We start from the raw sequence: 19,437 nt of genomic DNA on the forward strand, positions 1-19,437 counted from the left end.
GTAGGCGATGACAGTACCGGGGAAAAGGTGGCGGTGTTCGTAGCTGAAGTTTGTGACAAGAACGTCAGAGTGGCCATCATGAAGATAAATAAGGCTTCTTGCTACGCAAACACCTTGAGAAAGCAGGAGCGAGTGATTGCTTTCTGCGACCGCTTCACCGTGTAAGAGCCTGTCACATGCCACTTGAACCACGACACTTGCACGCGGTGGTAACGTGACAGCGTCGTCGGTAACACGAAGAGGTGCTCGAGGGTGGATGGTGTTGGTCGTCGCTGCGGCGCTCTTTGTCGAGAAAGTGACGAGGCGTTGGCGAATGTCGATGATAGCTCCGTGCTCCCTGAGAAAGTCCATGCCGATGATTAGGTCTCGAGAACACTGAGCACGAATGCTCCAACTGGCAACAAATGTAGAGCCGCGAATCTCTATTCGTGCCGTGCACATGCCGAGTGGTGTGACAATGTGCCCGCCAGCTGTACGAACTGGCGTTCGATTCCAAGGCGTCGTCACTTTCTTTAGAAGGGTGGCCAGGTTTTCGCTGATTATTGAATAATCCGCTCCAGTGTCCACTAAAGCAGTCAATTCACGACCGTCGAGCAATACAGGAATGTCCAAGGAAATTTTTCTTCCGTAATCAGCAGGTACTGTCGTCGTCGATGTATCGTCGATCCGCGTACGCGTCAGCAGGGGTCCTTGAGCACGTCCAGACTGAGCGGCCTCGCCCCCGAAGGCCGCTGTGGTTAGTTTTCCCGGCGCGGGCTGGGCGACCGACCCTGCACCACGCTCGAATATGTACGGCGAGTCGGAGAAAACCGCCGCGGCGAAGGGGAGCGTGACTGGTGTCGAGCTGATGAGGATCCGCGCTGCTGGGCAACGTATTCTTCAATTGCAGGAGGACGCTGGCCGAACCTAGGTCGCGGCGAGTTTGCTGGGAATCCGCGTAGTCCGAGCTCTCGATATGAGCACTGTCGGTAGACATGCCCAGCTTCGCCACAGTGAAAGCAAAGGGGACGGCGATCAGGTGCCCGCCACACGTCTGATTTTCTTGGGGCCTCCTGTCGGTTGTCGTGGTAATACGAGGCCGCTTGGTCGGGCTGTAGTATGGCCGGGGACGCGGTGCGAAACGGGGAGGAAGGTGGTGCAGGTTGCCGCAAAGCTTGCGAATATGACATACGGGGGCTGTTAGTTCTTACCGGTTGAGCTTCCGTGTTGAAGGGTGGTTCTCTTAGCGCATGCTGGACTTCGTCACGGACAACGCTGGACAAAGAGCTGAGCGTCGGCTGTGAAGGTACCGACAGTTTCTGGAGTTCTTCGCGGATGACGGAACGGATGAGCTCTCGGAAGAAATCGACGTGGCCCCCGAGAGCTCCGAAGAAGTCCGTAGGTGAGGCAGCGTTCACTTGGCGTTCGTATGATGTTGCCCGCTGCCGAAGAGTCTGTTCCATGGTGACGGCCTCGGAAAGAAATTCTGACACAGTCTTGGGAGGACTGCGTACGAGACCACCGAACAGCTGCTCTTTCACTCCGCGCATCAGGTACCGCACCTTCTTTTCTTCCGACATGCTGGGGTCGGCTCGTCGAAAGAGACGTGTCATGTCCTCGACGTACATTGCGACACCTTCATTCGGCATTTGTATACGGGACTGGAGATCACGCTCAGCTCGTTCTCGGCGATCAGGGCTCGCGTATGTCTCAAAAAGACGGCGTTTGAATTCTTCCCATGAAGTTAGGGTATCTGCACGGTTCTCATACCAAACACGTGCGCCATCGTTAAGGCTGAAATATCCGTTTTTCAGTTTGTCTACATCGTCCCACTTGTTGAACGCGGCAACACGTTCATAGTGCACCAGCCAATCTTCAACATCCTCATGCATGGCACCGTGGAAGGGATTCGGTGTTCGCGGATTGAGTAGCGTACAATGAATCGGCGTAGTACCTTCCATACCGGTTGGGGTGGTCGGAGCTGCCATTGTCTCTGGGAGGAGTCCAAACTCAGGGGCTTGTCCACGGATCCTTCTGCTGGCGCGGTGTACAGGCGTAACCACCGGTACGGGACTGGAGCTCCTGCTGCTCGGAGGGGTTTGGTGCATAGATTAGATTACCCAGCACCTCCACCAGTTTGTCACGCGCTAAGGCAAGCGCAAGCAACAGTACCAGCAGCCAGACACGAAGAATGCCAGACACGAAGGAAGACGGTTCTCCAGCTGGCGCGGGATCTTCGACTTCGTCGTCTTCTCCGTTCTTGCTGGGCACCCAATGATGATTGTTGGCTGGCTCAAAACACCAGGTGGCAATATACACCGCCAGGGATGGATCCAGGGGGTGTATCGAGCGTATTCACAGCCGTGCTAGTCCATCGCAACACCACGGCAATTCAGCATACCATAGATTGCAGCAGGGAGGACTACGTCCTGCTAGAGATTGTGCCCAAACGAAAGGATGATAAGAGTCTCTTTATACTTAATGTTTATAGTTCTCCAAAAGATAAGGGATTCGGCTTGCCACAGCTCCTAATGAAGACCCAACGGCTAGCGGCTAGAGCTCAGCTTATAGTGGTGGGGGATTTCAATGCGCCGCATCCGGAGTGGGGTTACATCCGAGCCAGCCCAAAGGGCAATCGGCTTTGGCAGGTGGCCCAGGACCTGCGGTGGACGCTCTTGAACAACCCGCAAGATCATACGAGGATAGGCAATAGCGTGAGCATTGATACCTCTCCAGACCTCACATTTCTGAAGGGTATCCGGGCTGCAAAGTGGGTAAACACGGGACAGGCACTGGGGAGTGATCACTATATCCTGTCCACGGTGTTTAGTGCTGCGAAGCATAAAGACAAGGTAAATGGGCCTAGAGTGACGGATTGGGACAGATTTCGGAAAACCAGGGCAGACACCGCGATTGCGGAAATCGAGAAACTGGAAGCATGGGTTGAGGCGCTCAAGCAGGATGTAAAGGGTACCACGGAAGAGGTTCCGATGGAGGAGGAGGGCTATACGGCGGACTCTAGATTGTTACACATGTGGGAAGCGCACGCGAGTCTCTTGAGGAGGTGGAGGAAACAAAAACATAATGGAGTCCTCCGTAGGAGGATGGCCAAGCTAGAACGAGAAATCGAAACTTACACGTTGGACTTGCAGTGCAAGCAGTGGGGACAGATTTGTGATCGGATGAATGGTCAATTCGGATGCAAAAAGACATGGCAGTTGTTGAGGCACCTTTTAGATCCGGCGGTAACTAAGTCGGCGCAAAGGGGACAAATAGCTAGATTAGTGCATCAATATCAAGGCACGATTGCAGAATTTATGCAGGAACTCCGGGATCGTTACATAAACGGTGGGGCAGGCGGTTGCTTGCCGCACTATTCGGGAGAGGAAAATTCGGTACTAGATGAGGACTTTACGGTGGCGGAGGTGGAGTTTGCCCTGGGGCAGCTCCGTACTACGTCGGCCGCGGGTCCGGACGGGGTTACTAATAAAATGCTAAGAAACCTGGATTTCAAGTCGGTGGGAGCGCTCACCGACTTGATGAACAAGTATTGGGTGGCCGGGGAGATCCCGGCACAGTGGAAGCATGCTAGGATTATATTTATTCCTAAGCCAGGGAAGAAGCTCTGTATTGAGAATATGCGCCCCATCTCGCTCACATCCTGCGTGGGCAAATTGATGGAGCACGTGGTCCTCAACAGGCTTCAGGGGTATGCTGAGGACAAGGAGTTTCTGCCTGCAACGATGCTTGGCTTCAGGGCCAATTTGTCTACGCAGGACGTCATGATACAGCTGAAAACGGACGTGATTGATCCTGGGTACGGTACGGGCACCAAGGCTATCTTGGGGCTCGACCTAAATAAAGCTTTTGACAATGTTGCCCATGAGGCATTATTGAGGAACCTATCAGACATAGGACCAGGGGGTAGAACCTTCCGCTACATCAGATCATTTTTGGAGGGCAGGACTGCAGAGATTGTGGTCGGAGAAGTGAAATCGGATTCCTTCACGTTGGGGGCCAGAGGGACACCGCAGGGGTCAGTTCTTTCGCCGTTCCTGTTTAACCTCGCCTTAATTAAGATACCGCCGAAGCTGGAAGAGATATCGGGACTAAAACACACATTCTATGCGGACGATATTACTCTATGGGTTACCAGGGGCAGTGACGGACAACTGGAGGATACACTGCAACGAGCAGTGGATATTGTGGAAAAGCTAGCGGGGGAGGCGGGACTCACGTGCTCTCAGCCCAAGTCCGAGCTTTTTGTGGTTAGGAACAAACCACGAGGACTACATGCGAGGCACTGTGTTCCGCCACCCCCGCTAGAGGTGAAGGTGGGGGGTATGCCGGTCGCTGAGGCCCAAACGATTAGGATTCTAGGTCTGTATCTGCAGACTAACAGGAAGAATAGGGAGGCTTTGGCAAGGCTTAAAAATACGGTCAACGCCACCGTGAGACTAATCAGGAGAATCGCCAATCGCAAAAGAGGGGTGAAGGAAAAGGAATTGTGTAGGCTAGTACAGGCGTTTGTGCTCAGTAGGATAGTTTATGCGACGCCTTATATGAAGTTGGACGCGACGGAAAAAGGCAAGGTGGATGCTATGATTAGGCAGGCGTATAAGGCGGCCCTTGGGCTGTCTAACAATGCGCCTACCGAAAGGCTGCTGAGATTAGGGGTGCTTAACACCCTGGAAGAACTACGGGAGGCACACTTGGTGATGCAGCTCGCTAGGCTTTCGAAAACTAAATCGGGCAGGGACATATTGGAGAGGATCGGTATTGGGGTTAAGGCTCCTGTCGGGGACATGAAAACTCAGGTGCGGCGGGAACTCCACAAGACCTTATACATAAAGCCTTTGCCCAAGAATATGCATCCGATACATCATGAGGAACGCAGGAAGGCAAGAGCTAGAGCTTTACATGCTAAGTACGGGAAGTACAACGGGGCAGTCTATGTAGACGTTGCGGAGTACAAGGACAAGGACGCATTTGTGATTGCGGTGGTGGACGGACGGGGACGCTCGATCGCCTCTGGATCGGTCAAAACCCGCTCCTCAGAAACTGCAGAGGAAGCGGCAATAGCGCTAGCTATAGCTAATACTGAATCTGACCTGATTCTCAGCGATTCAAAAACAGCCATCCGAAATTTGGCAAGGGGCAGAATATCTGTCACGGCGGCACAATTGCTGAATAGGGCCACGAGACGAGAGACTAGGGAGGTGGAAATTGTCTGGGTGCCAGCACACTCTGGGAATCCTGGGAACGAGGCGGCTCACATAAATGCTCGAGGTTTCGTCAGCCGAGCAGGTGGGCTGGTCGTTCCAGGGAGGTCCACGAGAGATGGGCTGGTGTCCTTTCACGACATTACAAACCACTATTAGCTGGAGCGGAGGATTTACCCACCCCCAGACAAGAAGATGACTAAGGCGCAGGAATGCATATGGAGAAGGTTGCAGACTAGGTCTTTTCCCAATCCATACGTGTTGAGCAAAATATACCCGGAGGAGATTAAGCCGGAATGCAGATGGTGCCAGGAACTGGCAACCTATGACCACATCATATGGGAATGTAGCATATTGTCGCCACGGGTGGATATTATGCCTGATCCTTCTCTCGAGCAGTGGGAGGCCGTGTTGGCCAGCTCAGACCCGGTCGTACAGACCAGCGTCGTGGAGTGGGCCACCCAGGTCGCCGTCAACCATGGGTTGATGGCCATCTAACACGGAATCGTCCGCACATGCTTTTTGACGAAATAAAGTTTTCTCCATCCATCCATCTACGCTTGAATGATGAGCGGCAACGCAGCCAGCTGTGGAAGAAGACGACGACGAACGCGGGAGCGGCACGAGCGCGTGCCGAGCACGAGCGTAACCCGAGGGGCGCCAAGGAGCTAGCTGCGGAAGAAGACGACGACGCTCGAGCCAATGCTGATGATGCTAGCTTTCTTTACACAGGCGATTTCTCCTATCCATATACCATTTTGCCTAGACATATAAAGCTTGGTTTTAAAACAGTAATCAATATTTACACACCAAGAGGGCAGCCTAGATGGCGTCGCAGATGCGCGGTGCTCGCCATGGCTCTTGCAAGCTTCGATGGCGTCCCATGTATCTGGGAGAGCCACTTTTCTATCAGTTCATTTGGTGTGCCACCATGTTACCAATAGAAAGCGACAACGCCTGTCGCTAAGGCAGCAAATGTGTGTATGCTACGATTGATATGATTCCAACTGGTAATACAGCCGAATTGAAATCTGCTTGAGGTTATAAAAGAGCGACTCCCGCAGGGGCGTCTGCGTCAGCAGGCGTTTGGTGTGTTGCGACACCACGGACCCGAGCACATGGGGGTTGGACCCTTCCACGCGTAGACGTGCGTGGCTTAGCCGTGTCTGGGGAAAGGGGGATTCTGCAGGTTGAGCTAATTCTGGGTGTTTGGACACTTAAGGCCCCCGGCAGAGGCAACACACCTCTTTGGCCTCTGCTTCACATAGACGGCACCCCCGGACTGACACACCCAGGAGAAATCGGTGGTCACCTTTTCCTGTCCCCCTCTCCGATTTTTCTCTGCTCTATTTTTCTGTCTTCACTGTCCTGTCATCTCTTCTCTTCTGTTACTTCCTCACTTTTCATAGGCGGCTTGGGTTAACCTTGTGTAGGTGCCCTCTCTTGAGTTTATATATAAGGTTATAGCGGCAATGTACGGCTGGCACCTGCAGCCTTACACGTTAAGTGCTGCAGCGTCCCCTTGTTGGACTCTGTGGTGGGTGGCTGCCATTGCTGCCGAAGTACACCAAACTGCTATGGGAACACCCGCTTTTCCCCGGCTTCTTGATCGTCTCCCTCAGAAGAGGGGACGCACCGATGAGATTTTGAACTTGTTCACCCGACCCAAAGACATTTTCCCACGTTTTCAAGTAGTCCACAGTGAAAGAACCGAAAAACTAGCAAGAACCATATCCCCATTTGTAGTTGCAAAAAGCTTGACGAACACGCTAGACCTTGGCTACAAGGTCACCAAAATGCCAAGCGGGGACCTTCTCCTTGAGCTACGTGATAAAGAGCAATACAATAGACTCGGCAAACTTGTAACTTTTGGTGATGTCCCAGTTACCGTTTCACCGCATCGGTCTATGAACACAGTACGGGGGGTAATATCTGAAGCGGACCTCATAGACCTATCTGAAACCGAACTGTTGGAAGGATGGAAGGACCAAAATGTCACAAATGTGCAGCGCATTGTTATGAGATGGGACAACAAAGAAATTCCCATGAAACACCTGATACTTACCTTTGAACTGAGCGTTTTGCCACAAAGCATTGAAACAGGCTACACAAAGATAGCCATAAGACCATAAATCCCAAATCCCAGGCGATGGCTCGCAGAGCTGCCGTGGTCGACTCACCTGTGCTAAGTGTGGAATACAAGGTCATGTCTCAGACAATTGTGAGGCCACACCTCACTGCGTTAATTGCGATGGTGACCATCCAGCATACTCCCAGTCCTGTCCAAGCTGGAAAAAAGAAAAAGAAATTATAACACTGAAAGTCCATGAAAACATATCATTCAGGGAAGCACACAAAAGATGCTCACCATTCCACACAACCACTTATGCTGATGCAACGCGTCAAGGGGCAGCATCGCAGCGGCTACTGCCACCTGCCCAGCTCGCGCGCAGCAAGCTGTCGCTTGTGGCTCCTGCCCCCTGGGTGGAAGGAGCTAAGTCTACTCCACCCAACCAGCAAACAGGCCCGGTTACCCTAGAGTTGCCGGCATCACAACAGTCCTCGGTGGTAGCCTGCACTACACGTAGCGAGCCCGCAGGCCTGCCAGCAGCTCTCACCGTGGGTGCAGTCAAGGCTGCCTCACCCTCACCGGCCCCTGCTAACGCTGGCAACAGCCGGCGCAGCTCAGGCCCAAAGGCAAGAATTTCATTGACCTCCGGGCTGGTGGGCGCAAATGTCTTGTCCTTCGCGGCGAGACTTTCTCGCTAAACTTCTCGCTCGCAAGAGTGCGTGTCCGGCGCCTCACAAGAGGCAATGGCCACTACACCCATCCTGACGGCACACCAAGCGCCTAAGGAGCGGCGAGGCTCCCTCGACCGCTTCAGAAAGGACAAATCCCGAGTTATGGGGCCTGGAAAGGGCTCCGTAATCTAAAGCAATACTTCCTTCTTTAGTACACACAGCACCAATTTACTTTCATTATGGATACACAAATCATACAATGGAACGTGAGAGGCCTTCTTAGGAACCTCGACGATGTCCAAGAACTTCTTTACCAACACAATCCAAAAGTGCTGTGTGTACAGGAAACGCACTTAAAATCGAAACAAACAAACTTTCTCCGACAGTATGTTACGTTTCGTAAAGATCGCGATGGTGCTCTCGCATCATCAGGCAGTGCTGCCATTGTAATCCACAAAAGCATAGCATGTCAACGTTTGCAGCTACAAATGCCCCTTGAAGCAGTGGCAGTTCGACTTGTTCTTCTAAACAAACTCATCACCAATTGCTCACTTTACATACCCCCACATTATCACTTACACAAACATGAATTTCAGTCCTTTATAGACGAATTGCCTGAACCTTTTCTTGTTCTTGGCGATTTCAATGCACACAGCAGTCTGTGGGGTGAGTCTCGTATCGATGCGCAAGGTCGTCTTGTTGAGCAATTTCTTTTCTCCTCTGGTGCGTGTCTCCTGAACAAGAAGGAACCTACATTTTACTGTCTCGCAAACAGAACCTTTTCTTCTATTGATCTTAGTATAGCTTCCCTGTCTCTGTTATCTGAACTCAAAAGGAAAGTTACCAAAAATCCTTACGGGAGCGATCACTTCCCAAATCTACTGAGAACAACCAAAGAAAATGAGTCTTCACCACAAGCCCCTTGATGGAAGATTGATACAGCCGATTGGGAGAAATTTCGAACTCTTACTAGTAGTATCTCCTGGGCTGACATGTCTTCGTTAGGAATTGATGCTGCTGTGGAGTATTTTACAACCATTATAATTGATGCGGCTTCTAAATGCATATCCGAAGTGGTGTGGCATGCAAACGTCGTGTCCAATGGTGTAACAACGAATGTAGGAACGTTCGTAGGAAACAGAACAAAGCATGGGGGTTGCTACGCGATTCTCCTACTGCAGAGAATCTTATAAATTTTGAAAAGATAAAGTCACAAGGCAGGAGAACGCGCCGACAGGCCAGAAGAGAGAGTTGGCAGAAGTTTTTATCAGGTATACACTTGTATACAGATGAGGCCAAAGTATGGAACAGGGTTAACAAGGTGCGAGGACGACAAACATATTCACTTCCTTTGGTAAACACACAGGGCGACAGCTTGAAAGACCAAGCGAACCACCTGGGTGCACATTTTGAACATGTGTCCAGTTCATCGCACTATTCTCCAGAATTTACAAAATACAAAGCAGCAATAGAAAAACAAAAACTAGACCGAAAGAGCACTGGGAACGAGCCATATCTTACCTTTCTCTCTAGCAGAGCTTCATGCATCACTCGCCTGTTGCGACCAGTCTGCCCCAGGCTCTGACCGCATATTATATGAAATGTTGAAGAACCTGCCCTCTGAAACGAAGAAGATCCTTGTCTGTATACCTCCATATGGACCTCCGGCGAGATACCCTCTGCCTGGAAAGAGGCCATAGTGATCCCTATCCTGAAGCAGGGGAAGGATCCATCGTCTGCATCGAGTTATCGGCCCATAGCGCTAAGAAGCTGTCTCTGCAAAGTCTTCAAAAAAATGATAAACCATCGCCTACTACATTTCCTAAAATCAAACAAACTGCTTGACCCATACCAGTGCGGTTTTCGCGAGGGTCGATCCACCACTGCCCATTTGATACGTATTGAGGCGCAGATACGCGAAGCTTTTGTTCACAAACAGTTCTTCCTGTCTGTATTCTTAGACATGGAAAAGGCCTATGACACCACATGGCGGTTGGCAATACTGAGAGACCTCTCCCACTTTGGTATACGTGGTAATATGTTAAATGTGATTGATAGTTATCCGCGGAATCACACATTCCGTGTTTGAGTTGGCAATGTTTTATCATGACCTTTTGTGCAGGAAACTGGTGTACCCCAAGGAGGCGTGCTCAGTTGCACACTCTTTATCGTTAAAATGAACACGCTTCGTGCTTCGTTACCACCAGCTATTTTTTATTCCATCTATGTGGACGATGTACAGATAGGCTTCAAGTCGTGTAACCTCAGTGTGCGAGAGACAGGTACAGCAGGGGCTGAACAAAGTGTCTAAGTGGGCAGAGGAAAACGGGTTCAAAGTAAATCCCCACAAAAGTTCTTGTGTTCTTTTCACCAGGAAGAGAGGTCTCGTTGCAGATCCCACTATCAAAATGTATGAACACTCATTTGATTCTACGTATAAACTTTCGACGAGGTTTGTTCCGAATGCGCCAGTGGCCAGGCGGATACCTATATGGTGGACAGGATCTAGCATATTTAGCGTGCTTGGGGCAGAAGAGTGATATACTACGGCACCATAGTATACCTATGTATATACCTATGAACAACGAACACAAATTTTAGGCATCATACTTAACTCTAAGCTTACTTTTATTAGCCACATAAAACATCTCAAGGCGAAATGCCTAAAAACAATGAACTTACTGAAAATTTTATCTGACACATCCTGGGGCACCGACGGGCAGTGTTTAATAAATCTTCACAAGAGCCTCATTTGGTCACGATTGGACTATGGTGCTGTAGTATATCACTCTGCCGCCCCGAGCGCGCTAAATATGCTAGATCCTGTTCACCATCTAGGTATCTGCCTGGCCACTGGCGCATTCGGAACAAGCCCCGTCGAAAGTTTATACATAGAATGAAATGAGTGGTCACTCCATCTCCAGAGAACATACATCAGCTTCACCTCTTTTCTCAAAGTGCACTCTGATTGGGAACATCCTTGTTCTATAACCCTTAATGATTTGGAGTATGCAACGCTTTTCTATAATCGACCCTCTATGAGGCGGCCTTTCTCACTGCGTGTAAGAGAACTTAGCGAAGAGATGGATGTCCCACTTCTAGAACATCGCCTAATGCCTCCAGCTAAGCTGTCACCGCCCTGGGAGTGGCAGGTGATAGAATGTGATCTATCCTTTGTAGAGGTCGCAAAGCACGCTCCCGAGCTCGAAATTGCAATGCATTTCCACGAACTTCAATCGAAGTACTCGTGCTTGGAATTCTATACCGATGCATCCAAGTCCCGTGCTGGCGTATCTTACGCCGCTGTTGGCCCCTCTTTTTCTAAATCTGACGTATTGAACCCCCTAACAAGCATCTTCACTGCAGAAGCCTACGCAGTACTGTCTGTGGTGAAACATAGAGAAATTGAAACTGCAAAAGGCAATAATATTCACAGACTCGTTGAGTCTTGTAAAAGCGCTAAAAACTTTACAAAAGCATAAGAATCCTGTTTTTATTGAGCTTTACTCACTCTTGTGTAACATTTACCGATCTCATAGACATGTAATAATATGCTGGGTGCCTGGCCATAGAGGCATCGAGGGCAATGTGCTAGCAGAGCAGTTGGCCACATTAACTACATCTCAAGCTATTAATCCTGCTGCTGCTATTCCCTCCTCAGATCTGAAGCCTTTTTTGCGAAGGAAACTGCGGGGCCACTGGCAGCGCCTGTGGGAGGCTGAAACAAATAATAATCTCCACTTGATTAAGCCACAGTTAGGTTTCTGGCCCTATACAAATAAAACACGACGAACTGATGTCCTATTCTGTCGTCTGAGAATAGGACACACATACGGTACTCACAATTTTCTATTGAATGGTAATGATCCTCCAACCTGTGGTAGATGTGGCGAGCAGGCTCACCGTCCTCCACGTCCTCTTGGAGTGTTGGGAAGCCGAAAGAGAAAGAAACATTTTCCGCTAGCATATCGATATTGTGTCCATCTCTATCCCGCTATGTTTCTCGGTAAAGAACTGCTTTTTAGCACCAACGCAGTCCTCGCTTTCTTGAAAGACGTTGTGCTACATGTTATTAGCCCAATAAGTTCGTAGCGCATCCTCTCTCCAGAGGATGTTGCTGTGATAGTTTTTTATAGCACATGCCTCCAGGCCCTTGTGTTTCAAGGGCTCTGTTTAGGCACTTGTGCTTCTGGCCAATTCTTGCATCTTTAATATTTTGCAAGTCGTATCATTCGATCCTTCGCAATGCATTGTTCATGCCCATAGTACACATAATTAGTCATTGCCATATTCTTATTACGTATAGATTTTACGCACTTTAAGCGACTGTTTTTAGGCCCCTTTACAGCCATGCCACATCTAATGTTCATGTAATTCACTATTCACTTACCACTAACAAGTCATTACCATCGTCTTGGCGCTCTTTGGCCACATCTGGCCCTTGCGCCAATAAACCACAATAATCTATCAATAAAAGAACGACGTTGCAAAAATGCAGAAGCAGCAATACCACGGTTTTGGCATTTCCTTAACATTGAGCTATGCATTATACACCGCCGCGGTGGCTCAGTAAGCTAAGGCGCTGCACTGCTGAGCACGAGATTGCGGGATCGAATCCCGGCCGCGGCGGCGGCGTTTAGATGGAGGCGAAATGCAGAAACGTCGGTGTGCTTGCGTTGTAGTTCACGTTAAAGAACCCCAGGTGGTCAAAATTATTCCGGAGCCCTCCACTACGGCGTGCCTCATAATGAGAACTGGTTTTGGCACGTAAAACCCCAGAAAGAAGAAGAAGGCCGGAATTACTCGGGATAATGGAAGACGCCATAGTTGGGACCTCCAGAATGATTGGCACCCCCTTGGAGGAGTTGATAAAGTTGCACTCAAAGTACGCTGCACCAGCGTTTTATTGCTACAGCAATTACAGGGACACTCTAGGCACATTTTTTGCAATCGCCGTCGCCGTGCTGTTCCGGATATATGGAATTATATAATTCCCGGACGACCGGATTCAAACAAAGGGCCTCCGGTACAGATTCCCGGTACTCTAACCACTATAGCCTGCGCACGCTTGCCTAAGCAGGTTGAACAAAACATTCTTAGGAATTTGCTGCGCGGTAGATACGTTTCGTAAGTGCCAGGACGCTGTTCCTTCTAATCAGCAGTTGACTTGCGTGCTGCGTCCCGCCAATGTGTCGCACCTGCACAGTTTCCACACCGTTCGAGAAGTTGTCGTTGTCGCCAATCCAACTCGTGGCTCACACTCAGTATGGGAGATTAGCCGATAAATGGGTGGATTATTCCAAGTTACAACCCCGGATAAACTTTCAGGAATGCATAGGGTTAGTGTTGATGCAAACTGAAATTATATGCTAACATAACAGCAATACCGGTATGAAGAATCAATAATAAAAATCTCGGCAGGTTCTAAACACTGTTCTAACACAAGTAGGCGAAAGCTTGCTCCACATTTGGTGATAGATGAATTTATACAATCGGGGCTATACACTTCTTCCGAGACATAACGAGCCGCCATGGGAAGTACACGTGTGGCAGTAAGGCGATTTCCTCACTCAGACACAGCGCCACGCGCTTCTTCCGCAGTGGCGTACTTGCGCGGCCGTTCTTACGAGCTGCAAAAGCGTGCACGCTCCTCCATCGCTCGCTGCCGACAACCGCTGCTCCCGCCACCGCTCCAAGTGTGACGTCAATGCACTGGGTCAGTCGTTTAGTCAACAGGATGGCCTCGACGTGACGTGTGCACTCACGCACGCACTAGGCCCAACCAGACCCGTGGAGCAGCCGTGGCTTCAAATTTTCTTTTGAAAGCCACTAATTTAGTTTGTTTACAAGAACCTCCCAGAGGAATGTGACGTCCATCCGAGCATTGTATTGTGATAGCAATTATATGGACACTCTAAGCGGATGTTCCGTACAAAGGCCAAGGGCGACAAAATCGTCGCCGCACGCTCTATGCTGTATGCGCATGCGAAAGCATGCGAGGGACGCGCGCTTTCACTGGGAGCGAACGCATGGCGGAGAGCAAACGCGCCTTCTTCCTTTAGGGAAAAGCCGGGGGGGGAGGGAAGGCGACATTGTGCTGTGGCGCCAACTGCGTATCTTGCGACTGGGTGCAAGGCGAACAGGAATCTCGCAGGCGAAAGGAGGAAAGCGGGAAGGCATCGCGGGAGGGGCTTCTGCTCTGCGAGCAACTGCGTACTTTGAGCGGCGGCGGCCGGTCGCGCGCACCGTATCTTGAAACGATTTGCAACACAGCTCCTACATTTGTATGCGCTGTGCTTTCGCCGCTCAGTTTCCGTTGAAGCGATAGACCGCACGAACCATCGTTCGCTGCTGCTGGCGCGCTTGCTCACGCCCGCGTTTTGACAGCGGTTGTGTGCGGTCATCGGGTGTGATCTATTCATTTTACATGTGCGCGCTGACACCATGCTTGTTAATTCAGTTAGTAAGCGAATGTATCCAAGTTTATACAGCCGATAAAACTACTGTCCTTACTCCGTATAGCTCTCTACTAATTTGCTATCGCAATTGATGCTTCGCGGCGAAACTGCTAATGTTTTTTACCTGTGTTTACTCAGCGGCGTCGGCCATTTTTCATCACGGCACAGTTTTGCCAAGGTCACCACCAATATAGACACCTAAGGCTTTCGCCTTAATAAAATACGCGTCGTAGGCTGAGTGTTTCGCACTTCGAAACGGAATTCCTGTGCAAGAAAGCTCACTTCTTTATTAAATTAAGCAAGAAATTCTTCTAGGTAGCGTCAATCAGCCTTGACTGGTACTCTCGTTAAGTTTCAATGTAAGTCAAACGTGACCTCTTGTCACCTTTGTAGTAATATTACAAGAAAATTAAAAATAAAGAAAAATACGAGATAATAAAGTGTCGTTTTTCTAGAATAGCTAATCACAAAGTTCAACTTTAGAAAATGTCCCAAGGATTTATATTCCACATGACAAACCCCCAGATCTCATATAAACAGTTAAAACTTTCGCTGCCGAAAACACGTTCCAAATTACGTTCCAAGTTAGAAGTGGGGAGATTGTTTAAACGTTGATAACTTGACATCTTTTTGTGCAGAAAGAAAAAAAGTATTTGCGATGAACATACTACTTAGATTGAAATATTCCCCAGTATTTATCGATTTCAAATGCAGCGGCATCTCATAAAATGGCAGAAAAGTCCTTCCAAAATCGGAATTTTCATAACGCTTTAGCGCTGCGTCATTGTTCTGCCGCACCGCGATTCCGGGCTGCGGAGACCAAATTTCGACGGGTGTGGAATGGAACCTTGCTGGTGCACCACGCATTGGGTGCGCGTTAAAGAACCTCAGTTGGGAAAAATTTATCCGGAGTACCCGGCTAAAGCGAGACTCTTCATAAGGTCGCGATTTTAGCGCGCAGAACTCGAAAATTTAATTTAAATGAATTATCACGTTCGCGGAATTTTGACTGATAAACCTCGCCAGGTCCGGTCTCGCGGATCGAGGTCGTTGTCGAGCGTTCTGAGCGCCCTGAGATCACAATCGTTGATAATGTCAGCAGGAGTTGACATATTTCAACCATTATCTAATGTTAACTTTTGGCTGGGGATATACTGCCAGGTCACTTTATGGCCGTTTTTGTGTTGTGTGCCTCTTTTTTACACCGAAGCAGCTGGCTGGATTCCTTCAATATGAAGATCTTTCCACACTTCGCGTCCCCCTGTTAGATATCAAGTGTTTTATTCTATAAACAGAGCTAACGTAATTTTACGCGAAAAAATTGACTGCCTTTTCTAAGGCTCAAAGTTTTAAAGATTTTCCCAAGAAATTTTGTTTGCTGCTCCACTTTTGTCACAGAAAGGACGCGTTTGAGCAACTCCTATGCAGTTTCGAACGAAGCAAAATCACTTTTGAAAGATCACGACGTGAAAGATACCGGCGAATACACGCAATGTGCCTCGAACGGCCAGTGGTGCAGCAATTTTGCCTGTACTCCGGGGCCTCGTTCACGCTTGGAAAAACACTTTTATCTAGCACTTACTTAGCAATAGAAAGCCGTATCGGGAGTTCTTCATGGTGCTCTACAATGTTCCGCGATGCGGCCAGGGAGCTAAAACTCCCGGTCCCAACGTGGGAGTAGCACGCTCTATGGGGCCTTGCGCCCAGTAGCCCGCAGGACCTTACAATAAAGTTATCCCATCGATCTACAATGTTCTCATTGACACTTTTCATCTAATTATAACAATTGAGAAGTTGAATAAATATTTAGGACTAATTATATAATTAGGCGAAATGTAAAAATTAATCTGAGTATGTCCAGGCGACGGCAAACAACATTAGCTTGGTTTTGTCCAGCTACGTAACATTCGCATATTTTTAATGTTTGGCCCAATTTAAGTGAAACACCCTCTATGTTCACTGAGATAGAGATAGCTAATTAGCCTGTTTTGGGGAAAGGAATTGAGGGGAGGGGATTGCAACATCCCAACGTGTGCGTTCCAACGATTTCCATGTATGAACCTCTAAAGTATCCCGATCTCTGTGTAATGTCCCAGGAAACTCTATCCCATTTCTGGCCCGTACTTTAGCCGTAAAACACCGCATGATAAATGACAAAGTTTGTCGTTTCGGTCTGTCTCTGGGATGCTTTATTCCCCAGCTTTCTTCCTAGCGTCAAAGTGTTTTAGCGTAAGATCCCAGAAGACATGGGAGCGCAGGTTGCGACGCAAAGCTCAGAACGAAGTAGAAGAAAAAAGAAGAACGACACGGAAGCCACGCGCTCGCGCGCTGGTGTGAGCGCCCGCATGTGCCGCCTATCTCATCACTAGCGCCACCTACAGCGCTGTTACGCCGACTCAACGCCAAGCCCAAGCGAGGCAGGGCTCTCTCTCTCTCGTTCGCTACGACCGCCGCCACGGACGGTCACGGTTTTTGGCGCGTGCCACTATGTTTTCTAATAAATAAGTGTTACCCTGTTATTCTCGCCTCAGCCTTCACGCCTCAGCCTTCACGCCTCAGCCATCACGCCCAGCCCTCACATCTGGCGCAGCCGACCCTGAACCTCAGCCAAGCCATTCAGCCACGGCAGCGCAAGAACGCCTTTCGAACGCCAGCGTCGAACGCCAGCAACAACGCCAGCGTCGAACGCCGGTCAGTACGCCTTCTCAACTGCATCCGTCATTGTACTTACGCACTCACGCCGCCGAAAACTCACGCCTGAAGATACTCCTGCCATTTTACCGCTCGTCTGTGTAAAGCACGGCCGTCATATGAAGAGTGCCGTGAATGTTGACTAGCCCTAGTCGACAACTAGGCTTAGCGATCACTCGCCTAGTCTCCCGTGCGCCCAGCCTCATTTCGCAACGCCATGCCGGGAATTGTGTGGCAGAATCTCGACGCGGTGACCATGTCGCGTCTCGGCGTCGACGTTATACGCGAAGAATTGGCCCGTCGACAGCTGGACATCACAGGTTCGAAAGAGGAGCTCGTTCAGCGTTTGCAAGCCGACATTCAGCAGCAGCGTGAAGCTACCCCACCGGTTGAAACGAATGAATCCGCCTCGAACGCTGCGGCGTCTTTGACGCTGGACCCAGCCACTCTACAGAGCCTCGCCATGCTGTTCCAGCAGCTACCTCGCCCTGCAACAACGGTGACGACACTGCCAGACCTGTCATCGTCCATCCCGCAATTCGCTGGTTTGCACAGTCACAGTGTCAATACATGGCTTGACGACGTACGACGAGTACAGCAGCTCGCCTCGTGGGACGACGCCACCACACGCCTGATCGCAGCTAGCAAGCTGAAAGGCACGGCGCGAGACTGGCATCTCGCGTTCGGCAACCAGTACAGCACCTGGGCCACGTGGAGTGCCGCCCTGAAGGACACATTTTGTGCAGAATTGTCCCTCATTGAGTGGCAAGAGCAGGTCATGAGGGTAACCCAGGCCCCATCCGAAAGCTTGCACCAATATGCCTTTGCCAAGTTGAAGATCATTGAGCGTTGCCCCGTTAACCTTTCTGAGGCACAAAAGATTGACTACCTGCTGCATGGTTTACGGGAACAACACATCCTCGCCGCCATAGCAGCCAACCGGCCGCCCACGGTAGCTGAGTTTATTTCTACTTGCACCAGCCTCGACAAGAGTGCGCAACATCTGCACGCCAAAGCAAGCCCGTCACCATTTGCCGGTTCTGTTTTGCCGCCGTCGCATCCCTTTCGTGCCGCTAAGCCCGCAGAGCGCCAGCAGCCTCGCTCAGAACAATCGACACCACAGTCCTCCCGAGGAGCCACACCAAAAACGCGCATTTCAGAGCTGTCTGCCGAGCAACAAGAAACTACTTATGCAGCTATTTCGGCACAGTATGGCGCTCCAGCTTTTCGTAGCGGTCAAGACCTGTCTCAAGCTGTCTGCTACCAATGTCATGCCTTGGGTCATCTGGCATCCAAGTGCCCTACACGCACCAGCCGCTTATCATCACCAGCGCCTCCAACCATGCCCAAGACACAGCAGCCCCCAGCACTGCACAGTGCACCCGTTCCGCTTGACGGCTCACAACAGCAATGCCCCTTCTTCAACGCAACTCTCAGTGGAGTCGGTGAGTGTGAAGCGTTTCCTGACTCTGGGTCCAAGGTGACATTAATCTCTAAAGCTCGTGTGCCTGCAAGCATGATCATCCCATGGACCGAGCCTCCACTCGTGGTGGTAGGAGGAAGCACAGTGCTACCTGTTGGTGCTGCGTTATTGAAGATATCCATCGGCCCAGCCACAGGAGTTGTTGAAGCTGCTGTTTTGGAAGATAATATACTCCCCCTCATTCTTGGTGAGGATTGGTTCTCGGCAGCGCAGGCACGTCTCATCTTTGAGCCTCCGAAGCCAGCGCAGTTGCAGCATACAGCCACGAATATCACCATTACCGCAAACCAAAAGCTAATCCCAAGAATGGCAAATGCTGTGATCCCAACAAGGCCCGTCCTTTTTCCAGAAACCAGGCCCAGTTCCACAGACTGCCTACAACATGATCCGTTGCCGTTGCAAGAGCAGCCACCATGGCAAGCGTTAGCAGCCCAAACGTTGCCCTCAAGTAGCGCTCCTCTAGTGTCAAACTTCCGCGCTTCCGACACGGCGCTCGTGCACATTCATCCTGACATTCCACCAGCTCGCGTTGACAGCCAGCTCGCCCTCACCCAGCCTCCCCTTTTGGCGCACTTCGACCCCATGGCAGCCACAACGCTAACCACAGACGCTTCGCAGGAAGCCATTGGAGCAGTGTTATCGCAAATCCAAGACACCAGAGAATGTGTCATTGCCTACGCCAGCCGTGGACTTACGTTGGAGGAACGCAAACTGCACAGCAATGTATGGGAGTGTATCGCCGTTCACGGGGCAATAACCGTGAAGTTCCGCCAATACCTCCAAGGCAGAAAATTCTCTCTGGTCACAGACAACTGGACTGTTGCCTGCTTAACGTCCAACGTGCGGCCATCTCGTCGGTTCA

General features: G+C 50.2%; 1 protein-coding gene across 1 annotated transcript; it reads left to right on the forward strand.

The window, feature by feature from the left end:
• Positions 1-17,309: 17,309 nt before the first annotated feature.
• LOC125942851 (uncharacterized) lies at positions 17,310-19,002 on the forward strand. The gene is made up of 2 exons (XM_049661098.1): positions 17,310-18,044; positions 18,925-19,002. The coding sequence occupies exons 1-2, from the start codon at positions 17,310-17,312 to the stop codon at positions 19,000-19,002; spliced, it is 813 nt and encodes a 270-aa protein (XP_049517055.1).
• The last annotated feature ends 435 nt before the right edge of the window (positions 19,003-19,437 follow it).

This window comes from Dermacentor silvarum, chromosome 1 (assembly GCF_013339745.2).
Source record: "Dermacentor silvarum isolate Dsil-2018 chromosome 1, BIME_Dsil_1.4, whole genome shotgun sequence".
NCBI classification, from domain to species: Eukaryota; Metazoa; Arthropoda; class Arachnida; order Ixodida; family Ixodidae; genus Dermacentor; species Dermacentor silvarum.

Excerpts from the sequence above, each read along its gene's own strand:
- LOC125942851 (XM_049661098.1), top strand. The coding sequence starts at position 17,310 with ATGCCGGGAATTGTGTGGCAGAATCTCGACGCGGTGACCATGTCGCGT. Across the intron at positions 18,045-18,924 it reads CAGCCAACCGGCCGCCCACG|AAACCAGGCCCAGTTCCACA; the intron begins GTAGCTGAGTTT and ends TCCTTTTTCCAG.